Source organism: Psammomys obesus, unplaced genomic scaffold, assembly GCF_907164565.1.
Source record: "Psammomys obesus unplaced genomic scaffold, mPsaObe1.curated_primary_1811, whole genome shotgun sequence".
Taxonomy (NCBI): domain Eukaryota; kingdom Metazoa; phylum Chordata; class Mammalia; order Rodentia; family Muridae; genus Psammomys; species Psammomys obesus.
Genome location: NW_026596225.1, coordinates 223,726 through 235,886, shown reverse-complemented (window position 1 = coordinate 235,886; position 12,161 = coordinate 223,726). Strand labels below are relative to the sequence as shown.

At 42.2% G+C, this 12,161-nt stretch overlaps 1 protein-coding gene across 5 annotated transcripts; it reads left to right on the top strand.

Annotated features, from left to right (window-relative positions):
- The first annotated feature begins 1,587 nt into the window (after positions 1-1,587).
- On the top strand, positions 1,588-11,213 carry Tmem267 (transmembrane protein 267). 5 transcript variants are annotated; one of them, XM_055595743.1, is made up of 4 exons: positions 1,588-1,647; positions 4,065-4,228; positions 8,750-9,127; positions 10,375-11,213. In XM_055595743.1, exons 3-4 carry the CDS (start codon positions 8,819-8,821, stop codon positions 10,708-10,710), a joined length of 645 nt encoding a protein of 214 aa, XP_055451718.1. In that variant the 5' UTR covers positions 1,588-1,647; positions 4,065-4,228; positions 8,750-8,818; the 3' UTR covers positions 10,711-11,213. The 5 variants fall into 5 exon arrangements, with proteins under 5 accessions (XP_055451718.1, XP_055451719.1, XP_055451716.1 ...); XM_055595744.1 differs by lacking the exon at positions 4,065-4,228 and having other exon boundaries at positions 1,623-1,647; XM_055595741.1 differs by lacking the exons at positions 1,588-1,647; positions 4,065-4,228 and adding an exon at positions 4,235-4,345.
- The last annotated feature ends 948 nt before the right edge of the window (positions 11,214-12,161 follow it).

The following is a 12,161-nucleotide window of genomic DNA, read 5'->3' as shown; positions in this document are numbered from 1 at the left end:
CCCTCATGCTCGCACGAAAATCCTAGTACTAGGTAGATTGTGCATTCTCGGGCAGCTGTGCCCTTGGTCTCTAGCCAAAAGCTGAGGAGCTATTGGATCAGGTAAGATTATCTCTACTGGGTCAAACCTTGCTCTTGGGATGCCTTGACAGGTCACTGACTCCTACCGTTCCAACGGGAATAGTCCATTCGTCCGTTCCTCCAGATTATCCTCGGGAATGTCTTCAGGTTTCTACACCTAGTGCCTGCTAAAGCACGAGGGCCTAAGTTTACACACTTCTGTAACCAAACCTTGCCTCAATTACAGATCCAGAGCAAAGCCTTTTTAATTGCTGCCAGTGATTGGGTAAATGAAGGTTCCCTCAGGTAAACAGAGGTTCCCAAGTTCAAGTCTCCTTGATCCAAACCTTCCACCTCTGTTCGCTCTATCAAAAGTTTTCAATGTACACCTAAAAAATTTTCTCCATAACCTACTTAACTTTATCTTCTGCCTATATATGTTTCAGTATCCTGCCAGACACAGTTTCCTATATCCACAACAGCGCCAAAGCAGCTACCACAGTGTTCCAGTCTGACCTTGCAGACTTCCATCAAGCTGGACCTGCACTTTCTCTCCCAGCCATGGATGTTCTCCCAGACCCTGGACAGCATCAAAACAGCCTGTTCTTCCTGGACTTGGCCAGCATTTCAGCATTTTGACCTCCCTACAGTGCCCCTAGTGTCAGCAGGAAGTAGCCAGAAGAGAATCTATGCCCATTATTCACTTATTAGCAAAAGGCTAGAATGGTGTGCTTCAGGCCTAGAACAAGCAGCTCCAGGTTCTCCCAGCATTCCTCAGTCCCTATCTACTGCCTTGCATTGCTGGCAATTTTTTACTGACAACCCTCTACCCTAAATTTTCCAGGGCAGAGGCTTCCCCTCCTCCTCTCGACCATGTAATCTGGCCATTTTGTTGCTTTCTCTCTTACCCCTTACATGGCAACCAAGAGCTGCTTCCAATGAACCTAAATTTATATACTTTAACTTACCTTACATGAAAAGCAGCCCAAGTTCCTTCCTCATTTTTTAAATATAGAAAAAGAGAGGAATGTTAGGATTTTGGAACTAAACCTGCTCCTGGGTTGCCTAGCAACTTAGGATTTCATTGTGTTGCCCGCCAGGTGGCCATACCTGGAAGGTGTGGATACGTTACCCCTTAAAGGGACAGCCTGACACCTGGTCTCTCTGTTGCTCCACTCTTGCTCTCCCCTTTCTCTGTCAGGGTGCCCCCGCCCCCGTCTTTCTCCCCATCATGTCCTGCTCTCCCCTTCTCTCTCTCTCTCCATCTCCATCTAATAAACCTCTTTCATATAAGATCTGTTGTATGCCTAATCATCATTATTTAAATTATCCTCAACAGGGATCACTTCCACTTCTGTCCAAACTATGAAAAGCAAAACTATTTTTAAAAAAAAATGATCTAAGCAATACTGTTGTAACCTAGTGATACAGGGTAGGGGTCAGGATAATGTTTTTGTTCTCTGTTAAAAGGAAGGAAGTCAGAATCACACAGGGCAGCAGAGTCAGCAGTTAAAGAAAAGCATTTATTGGGGGTGAGGGAACGCACACGAACAGATCCTCAGAGAAAAAGACCCCTGCAACATAAAAGGTAATTTCATTCACCTGTTCCAGTTGTCTGCTCTGTCTGCTAACCTAGGCCTAGTCCTGGAAGCTTCTAACCTCTGTACAATCTAACCTAGGCCTAGAATGTTTTCAGCCTCTGAGACTTACTGCTTAATAAGCTCGCCCTTACTAGTTCTTACTGAGCTCATACCTGGCTGGTTCAACTCAGCTGTTCTGGTTCAAACTCCTTTTCCAGTTGATTAATTCAATCTGGCTCTTCCCTCAGCCCCTGTTTGGCCTCAAACAATCTGCTCTACTCTTCTGGCTCATTCTCATTCCGTCTTCACCTGAGTTCTCTCTCTCTGAAACCGGCCTCTCTATTACTGTCCTGGTACACCTGCCTCCTCCTCTCTCATTGCCCCTTACATTTCTCCCCTTTCCCCTCTCTTCTCCTGAGAGTTGGGCATGTCCTATTCCGTCAAGTCTTTCTCTGATTTGTCATTGTTTCTGCCATTCTTTTAGACACCACTATCAAACATGGGTGCTGCCTTCCACTGTCTTTACCTTTACTGTTTAGGGTTAAGGTAAGGGCATGTACTACTATGCCTGGACCTAGGCTTTTCTTTCCTTTCTGTAAGATGAAAGCTTAGCTAGGTGAGTTCACCATTCCTTATATTCCATTTCTTAAACTCTTTATCTCCTTGAACTTACTCTATAGACCACACTGGCTTTGAACTCAGAGATCTGCATGCTTCCTGAATGCTGGGATTGAAGGCATGTACCACCATACCTCCATCTAAACTTTTCTTTACCTGAAACTTGCTCTATACCAGGCTGGCCTTGAACTCAGCTCTGTGTGCCTCTTTCTCCTGGATTAAAGGCGTGTTTGTGTTCCAGCTGGAACACACAGACCTAGATCTTTGAATGTGATCTCTTGCCAGAACAGCCATGTTCTGAATTAAAATTTCTCTACACTTCAAAGGGGGAATTCCAGAATTGGGAAAGCCAGGGGCCAGGGGCTTTAAAGCCCTGAAAAGACTTCCTTTTCTATTTGAAGGTCTGTCTGTTTGAAGACAGACAGGATGGTTGATTGGTCCATAACTGGTTTGATCAGATCTGGCCATGAACTTGAGCCAATCCATCAGTAGGGGGCCTGTTGGTGGGAGACAAAAACTGCCAGGCTTTTGTCTTAAGTCAAGAGTTTGAGGAAGCTGGCCATGTTGGAAATTTGCTGCCTTTATGAGTTAGCCATGGCCACTTTTCCCTATTTGTCCCTCCCAGGCAGTCTAGCTCTTACTCTCTTCAATAAAAGGCAGGAAACAGGAAACAAGAATAAAGGAGTGTAGTGGATCAGGGAATAATATCAGTTAGTTGAATGGACAGATACCATCCTTTTATAGCTCTTCTCTGGGCTCCTTCACATTTCTGGTCTCAGCAAAAGTTCCTGTGTATGGTCCTCTCAGCTACCTCACTAAAGTTAGCTTCTCCTGTAAAGGTGTGGTTTTGTTCTCTACCTGCCCTAGCTCCAATAATGACATGGAGACTATTATTTTTATTAAAAGATAGAGGCACTACAGCTGGGCAGATACTGAGCTATTCTATCCCTACTATCCTGGCCTGGCCTACTTCCCGGCCACGTGGCTCACTACCTGTCATCTTAGTCTCCCCGACACCCTCTGTCTTTCTCTCTGGGCGAGTCCCACCTTATCTCTCCTGCCCATACAGGCTCTTCAGCTCTTTATTAACCAATCAGAAGGTTACGGAGAACAACGTTTGCACAACTTTGAGGAAGGAGATGCTTCATTAAAATGACAATGCCAAAATCCTGCCTGAATCATATCTGCATCCACAGAAATCAGCATTTGAATAATACAGAGACAATCTTTACACAGTGTAGGATACTTTACACAGTATCCTAACTCGATTATATCACCCTGTTTATTTCCTTAACACCATTTATCACTGCCCAGCATATTTCCTTGTGGTCAGTTACCCTCCGGTAGAGGAGCTTAATCCAAAGCTATTATGCAGCCTAGCACAGCGAAAGTATTCAGTGTTTTATGAATGAATCGCTGCCTTTAGCCAGTAGGTTTCCAGAAAGCCTAAGACTGTATGGCACATATGCCAGCCTATTGCCATAGGGGCCATAAAGTTCTTAACTTAAATATTAAAGTATCCCTAGTCCTAAAGCCGTACAAATGAAGGTTCAGGTTGAGGATTTTTCAGGGCATGTGAGGTGACCTAGAAGTTTGCTTGAAACTGAAGATTCCAACTGTCATGAATTCCACTGGCCTCGTTTGGACATTTTCTTTGGGCTGTTTCTTGTCAAATGTGTCCTTGTGCTAAGATAGCATCTGCCTCAGCAAGGCAGTAAGACATATATAGTCACAGACGGGAGATCTGATTCCAGTTGTATTACTATTTTGTTTCCACAAGGTTAGTGATGGTGATTGTTCTTGTCAGGCCTCTGCTGTCTTAGGACACTTGAGACCAGCCTCCCGCAACCCCACCCGCCGCCTCTGCCAGTGTCTAGCGGAGAAATCCCCAAGGGGGCGGTAGAGTACTGTGGTGTGTCAGGTTGAGAAGTCGCCCGCTCCTGCATCACCTGCGCTAAGGCATCTACTGAAGTAAGTTAGGAACTTCTGCGCGGTCGTGGCTCCGATCCCACAGGTGCGTCCCGCACCGGCTGAGGCGGCCTCTCCGATCCGGCTGCCCGCCGCCATTTGACGGCCTCGTGGGCAGAGGTAAGTGATTCGATGCCCGCCAAGCCAAGAGGCCGACCGGACGTTTTCCAATCTTCCGTCCGGTTCCGGGCGCGTGCAGAACTCGGCCCCAATCAGCTCAACCGGTGAGCGCCCAGGACCCCTCAGGCCGGCGCCCGCGGGAACCCGGCGGACTCGGCCACTCTGGCCGGCCGGCGCCCGCGTCTCTATGGTGCCGCCGAGGGGCGGAGCGCTGTTGGCCCTCCCCCGACGGCGCCGCGCGCGGAGAACCGGCGACCCGCGGCCCGAGGGGGGGGCACGGCAAGGGGAGAGAGCGCGCGCTCCGGGGCAGCCGGGCCTGGGCGCGGCCAGGGCTGCCGACCGACCCGGAGCCGCCCTCCGAGTCGCACACTCGGGGCTCTCCTGGGCCCCGCGCCCTTCCCAGCCCACTGCCTCCCCCACCTGTGTAGGAGAGCACTCAGCGCCCCGAGTTAGCTAATCCGAGTGCTAAGGCTTCCCGTCCCGTTTGACATTCTAAATTTTAGATTTGCTGAGAAAGTCTAAAGTTTAGAATCTAAAGCTTACTAGAGCACACGACTCTCAGAAAAGCATGATTTTAGGAATTTGCTGAGTTTAGAAACGTGTTGAACCGCATAATTGTATATTTTACTTGTAATAGTCACAGGTACTAAATATTTACGTGCGGAGAGATCGGATGGCCTAGAGTTATGATGGAATGAACGAGGTTTGTATTTATTCCCTTTGTGAATTACCAGCATCAGATTTGGCGTCTGCTTTTGGTATTTTAGCACTTAAGAACTTTTACAGCAACTATAGTTTGGTGATGAGAACTGATTTATTTATCCTAATAAAGGCAGTTTTGATTTTGTACTCTCCACCCCGCAACTCCCAGGTTTGGGAGATGGAACTAACAGAACAATGAGATTTAGTTTGTGAATGTCTTTTTTTTTTTTTTTTTTTTTTTTTTTTTTGAGACAGGATTTCTCTGTGTAGCCCTGGCTGTCCTGGAATCTCTTTGTAGACCAGGCTGACTGTGAACTCCCTGAGTGTGCTGGGATTACAGGTGTGTGCCACCGGGTGCCTACCTGGAATGTCTTTTTTTTTTTTTTTTTTTTTTTAACAGAAATGTTTGATTGGTATCAAAAAATTTCTCATGTTGTATTATTAAAGTGGGAAATTAAGGGAAAGGAGAGGACCGTTTGGCTTGCTGGGAAGGCCCCATAGTTGATGACATTTGCTATATTGAGGACAAGATGAGACAAACAGACCATTATAAAAAAGTGGCTTCTCGAAGTCACCGAAAAAATTAGATGAATTGGGTCTTATGTAGAGAAGTCATTCCAAATAACATCTCTATGAAAATTTAGCTTTAAACTGAGAATTGGTACGTAAGTTGGTAATAGAGTGTTGCCTACTTTCCTAAGGCCCTGGGTTCAAACCTTTTTGTAACATACATATTATTTGTAGCATAACAAGAACATCTTTTCCATTTTTACATGGTTAATGGGAGTGGAATTTGGGTCTCCAGGCTTATATATCTAATGCCTTTACCCAGCTCAGTAGCTGTGTTGCCAGTCTGGTATTTTCATAGTAAGGATAGTATAATAGATGTTTCTTTTTTTTTCTCTCCCTTTTTAAAAGACAGAGTCTCACTATGTAGCCCTAGCTAGCCTCAAATTATGTAGACCAGGCTGGCCTCTAACTCAGAGATCCACCTGTCTCCGTCTTCTGAGTGCTGTCTAAAGGCATGCACACTAACACCCAGCTGAGATGTTTCTTTTTGTCACAATATGTATTTATCTATGGCAAAGCTCTTAAAATTCAGTATTCCCGGTAAGGTGCCGTAACTTACCTGTGTTTAGAATCTTAGAGTTTTGATTGTTTTCTCTTGGAGCTCTGTAATATTACCTCACATATACACGCTCTTAAAAGTGGATGAGATGCCATTTCTTATTCTTGAAATCGGGGTCTCTGGAAGTAGCCTGAAACTTGTTAGATAGATCAGGCTGGCCTTGAACCCCCAAAGATCGATTTGTCTCTGCCTCTGCTTCCCAAGTGCTAGGATTATAGGCATGTACCACCACACTCAGTATTGCCAATAGCTTAAAAAAATAAAAGATGGAAGGATTTTTCTTTTTGAGTGACAAACTCCTGTTTACTAGCCTTTGTTTGTTGATTTTTGTTTTTTGAGACAGGATTTCCCTGTGTAATAGCCCTGGACTCTCTTTGTAGACCTCAGACTCACAGACATCCACCTGCCTCTGCCCCCTGAGTGCTGGGATTAAAGACATTCTCCACCATGCCCAGCCTTGTCTTTGGAAGCACCCATTCTGCTACGCATTGCTTATATTGCCTTGAATTGGCTGAACATTTTTTTTCTTCTCTATAAATTCATTTTTCAAATTGCTGCTTTCCCACCAAAAGCTGGTATTTTTAATATCAATAGAGCATATTTTACTAATTTTAACTTACATCTTTGGTGGGATGTAATTGGCATATAATTAAATCTCAATACTTAAAATATAAAATTCAACATGTTTTCGTATTGTATGTATGTGTATGTATGAAACTGTCCCGGGGGTAACTGAATGTAGGAATGTCCCAGAGCTTTCTTTGCTTTCCAACCCTCCCTGCAACCCCATCCAAGTGCCACTAATCTCCTCTTCCTCACTACAAATTAGGTTGCATTTTCTGGAATTTTACTAGATTCTTTCTTAAGAATGTTTCTTTTTTTATTTTATTTACTTATTATGTGTATAATATCTGCATGTGTGCCTTCACATCAGAAGAGGGCACCAGATCCCATTATAGATGGTTGTAGCCACCATGTGGGTGCTGGGAATTGAACTCAGGGCCTCTGGAAGAGCAGACAGTGCTCTTAACCTCTGAGCCATCTCTCCAGCCTCCTCTTAAAACATTTCTAAGTGAAAATGTCAGACATACAGAGAACTAGAAAACAGTGTGAAGAACTGTAGTCTGTTTGCCCGTACAAGTGGCTGGTTAAGAGCACGGGCTGCGCTTGGGGACTCAGGCTCAGTTGTAAGCTCCTGCGTGGCGGCTCACAGGTCTGTGACTGCAGTCCTGAGATCCCATGCCCTCCTCTGACCTCTGCAAGCAAACACGCATGCACACAATAAATATTTTAAAAATCAGATGTGACACAGCACTGAACGTTTGACAGGTGCACAAATTATCTCAGTAGGCAGTGGCAGGTTAGAATTCAGCACAAAATTATGCTTGCTGTTTCTTATAAGCTAAACTTTCGGGGTTTGTTGTTATTCCAGGAGATAAATAAAGCTGTGTTTGTTGCAGAGATGTTGGAGTAAGGACATCTTTGAAAACCTTGGACACTGGAGCCAAGGATTTGATGTCTTCATTATTAGCTTTTTGTCTTTGTATCTCTTTGGGATATTTTTTAAAGACAAGGTCTCCCTATGCAGACCAGCTTAGTCCAAAACTCAAGGGGATCCATCTGTTCCTGCCTGCAAATGCTGGGGTGAAGGCTTCTCTAGGTCTTTCTTGTCTCCAGCTCTTCTGTGTCTTGGAGTGGCTCCAAGGAAAAGGACCATTCAGAATCAGGTTTACTTAGGAAAAGGAGGTTGGTAGGTTTAGCTTGGATGACTCTGTATCATGACAGTAGACACTACTGCTGGGGAGGTAGGGAACTCTGATTGAACAGCACTGGAGTTTAGGTATTAAGGACAGTTTTCTCAAAGGGAAGAAACATTTTTTAAGACCTATGTATGTATTTTATTTGTATATGTATCTGCCAAGTATATGTATATGCATGCAGTTGTCCCTAAAGGTCAGAAGATAGTATAGACCCCTGAGCAGGGTCACAGGCAGTTGTGAGTGGCCTGTTGTTAAGTGCTTCCAGCCCTCTGAAAGAGCAGCAAAGGTACGGTTAGCCACTGAGCCATCTCTCCAGACCTGAAAGGAGACATTTGCTTTTCAAAAGTATGGAAGCAGCTGCTGAGTGTACGGGTACAATGGAAGCCCACTGTTACATCATATAAATAATTCTGACGGAATTATTTAAATGCCTAGCAGGAATAAATAATTTCAATAGTGGTGCATGCCTGTAATTCCAGCACTCAGAGAGGCAAAGGCAGGCGGATCTCTGTGAGTTCTAGGCCAGCCTGGTCTACAAAATGAGTCCAGGACAGCCAAGGCTACACAGAGAAACCCCTGTCTCAAAAAAAAAAAAAAAAAAAAAAAAAAAATTCAATAGGCTTTCTGAAATTCTCCTTGGTATCACATACAAGTTTTTTCCTGCAAAACTGACATATATTTGACCATACAGCATATTTTAAGGGATGATATTGTTTCCAGCTTGGTTTTATAATTACTGCTGATGTTGTTTGTTTAAAGATTACATGGTGGTCTGTAATCTTCACTAATATTTGTCTTTGATTTCTATTGTAGTGTACTGGGATGAAAACAAGAATGGCATGTTGCTTCCCTGTGGCACCCACTGTATACTGACAGTTTATTATGGCATCAAAACTTGAAAAGACTCATGCTTTATTACACTGTAGCACAGACTCTCTCATTACTAGCCTTGGTCTGGGCATCTTTTGTCTCGTAGCTGACAGACTTCTCCAGTTTTCCATAATTCAGCAACATGACTGGCTTCGTGCCCTCTCCGATAACCTAGTCCATGGCGTCATTGGCATGTGGTCATGGGCAGCAGTCACTGGAATTACGAAGAAGACTGACTTTGGAGAAGTTCTTTTAGCTGGATTTCTAGCCTCTGTTATTGATGGTGACCATTTTTTTCAAGCTAGATCTCTATCTTTAAAGGTAAGATATTGGTAAGACTTTTCTGGCTTTAATGTCTTTAGTACTGAAATGCTGATATTTTTAGACATCATATTCTAGAGAGAATATCTTACTTTAAAATAGGGAAGTTAATTTATTCAACTCTCTTTAGTGTCTAATACTTCTCTAAAGATGCATATAGATACGTTGCTAGTCAGATTTGCTGTCACAAAGTCCCATATAGATATAAAGTAAGAACTACTAACTGTACTGAGAAGTTCAGTGCTGGCTCATGGAGCACACTGGTGCAGATGATCAGGTTCATTCCTGACCCTTCCTGGGTCAGCACTCTTTCTCCATGACCACACTTACATTTGTCCTCTTACTCTCTGTCTTCCCGTCAGTGTGCATCACACAATCATGTGTGCCAGTAATTGAATAGTTTATGATTATTCTCATTCCTGGGGGTGACTTAAGTGGCTTAACTCCTCCAGTCTCATTTGAGGCCAAAAATATGCATCTCAACAGACTGGCCACAGTAGTCTCTGGTAGAGAAATTGAAAATCAGGTTGAGGCATTCATGTGTTTTGGGATGACAAGCCTTGCAAATTGAAACCAAACTTAAAATGCCACCTTAGTTAATAGTTTCTATATTATATTTTCTAAACATCAAAAGATTTTCCTGCCTTTTCTATGCATGTGATTTGCAAACATTTCAGAAAAGAAGTAGAGTCAAAGCATCCATGTGGCAGCTCACAATGGCCTGTTACTTCAGTTACAGGCCCAAAGTCAACTGCATACTTATACACACCCACACACAGACACACATAAAAAAACTCAGAAAAAAATAGGGGTGGTAAGATGGTTCAGCAAGTAAAGGTACACACACATAAATAAATAAAAATGTTTTTTATTTTAAATACTATTTAAACCTCAGTTACACAAATCTCATGCTTAGGATATATATTTATGTTTGTGATTTTTAGGGCAAAATCTGGGAAACTTGTAAAATTAATACCATATTCCTAAGACCTTTATTTTATTGTTAATGTAAAGAATATGCTGGTCATACTTTTATCATCTTAAATATTTTTTTACGTTTTCATTTTTACTGTAGACTGCCGTAGAGAATGAAAAGAGAAAACGTTGACTTGGCAGTTGTGTGTCTGGTGCATCTGCAGTGGTGGGGTGTTTTGTTTTGCGTTTCCGGCTAACCCTGGGTACATTAAAATAGTAAGAAGCAGTTGTGAGATTTGCAAAGCAGGAAATGATCCTTCTTCTCCCCTCAGGCTGCTCTGACTCTTCCGAGAAGACCTTTCCTTCACTGTTCCACTGTGATTCCCGTCACAGTTGTGAGTGTGAAGCTTGCTGTGCACATATTCAAGCTCAGGGACTCGTGGTGCTTTCTTCCGTGGATGTTATTTATTTCCTGGACCTCACACCATATCCGAGATGGAATTCGGCATGGCCTGTGGATATGGCCATTTGGGAAAACGCCTCCTTTGCCCTTCTGGCTTTATGTATTAAGCACATTATCCTTACCACACCTGTGTTCATTCCTTATGTCCTTAACAGGGACCAGACAAATGATGTCTTCAAAACATGGCATGCAAATTCATGTCTGAGATGACCCTGTATATGGCTCAGATGGCAGTAATGGAAGATAGCCAGTATTCAAGTGAAATTCTAGAACACAGCCAGGAGTTTATGTAGTTTTATAACCCTTGTGCCCTCTTGCTCAGGAGGCACCCCCTCTAACATGGGCACCTACTGCAGTGCTGGAGCTGCCCTTATTTCATGTGCTGTGTTATATTGTTGCTGCTTTATCTTGCAGATCTGCAAGTTCAAGGCCAGCCTGGTCTACAGAGCAAGTTCCAGGACAGCCAGGGCTACGCAGAGAGACCTGTTTCTGTTTATCTGATTTATTACTGTTTATCTAATTACTATTTTTGTCACATTAAAATCTTACGAATTTTCTAGAAGTCTGTCTTCAAAACAAGCCCATCTTCTGATTGAAAAACTCAAAATTCTGGATGAGTATAAGAAGTTCATATTATATTTGGATTCACATTTTCTTGAGACACTGAAACTGTGAAGAAAACAAAATAAATAAGGACATGATAAGATATATGTTGAGAGTGAACAATTATTTCATATATGTTAACCCTGACTGAAGAAATTATTTTAAAATGTTTTGTGGACAGTAATTATTAGCAAAATCTTTCCAAAATAATAGCATTAAATCTAAGTTATGATTTTAGAGATGAATGTAGGATGTAATTATCATTACATGTTATTTATAGTTACACTCACTGAAATTTATGGTTAGTGTCTCTGCCCAAGAATCTCATCTTTTTCACTAATTTGGAAAACGTAACTGGATGTTTAAAAAATATTTTTTTCATAATCACATTTTTATTAATTTTAAGTTGGCATACAAAGTAATGCATTTAGTGATAGTATTTTCATTTTAAAAAATATTTAACAAAGAGCATTAACAAGACAATATCTGGATCATCACTAAACTTAGACCACTAGTCTAAAAAGTTGTATAAAATTATTTATTTAAATCCTCTCTGTACCAAGAACTAAAAGATTTTTCAAAGTAGTTATTGGAAATTTTAATTTTTGTTTTTTCAGATTAGACTACTAAAATGATAAACCTTTACTAGAAAAGGAAGTGTATTATTGTAAATTTTACATTTACAGTTTGATATTGATCTTGTCCCAGGGGCTCCTATCCTTCTTTTTGGCATATATGATTCCTGTTCTCTTAGGATTTTGTTGTTGTTGTTTAACTTATGGTTTGTAATGCTAGCAGTTGTGTGTCTTATTCTCGGAGGAAAAAGTTGCTGGCTTGGAATATAATGTCATACACAGACCAGGATATAATATTACATAAAAGTTCTGTGCACTGTTGGGAAGGTTCACGATTTTTGGAGAGTATTTTTCTTATTGTTAAATTACATAGGTTGCAATTCTGTTGCTTTATACTGCCTGTTATAGACCTTATTATAGGTTATAGATCTTCTAACCTATTATCTTTCAAAGGCAACTGTAAATTCGGTTGGTGTGA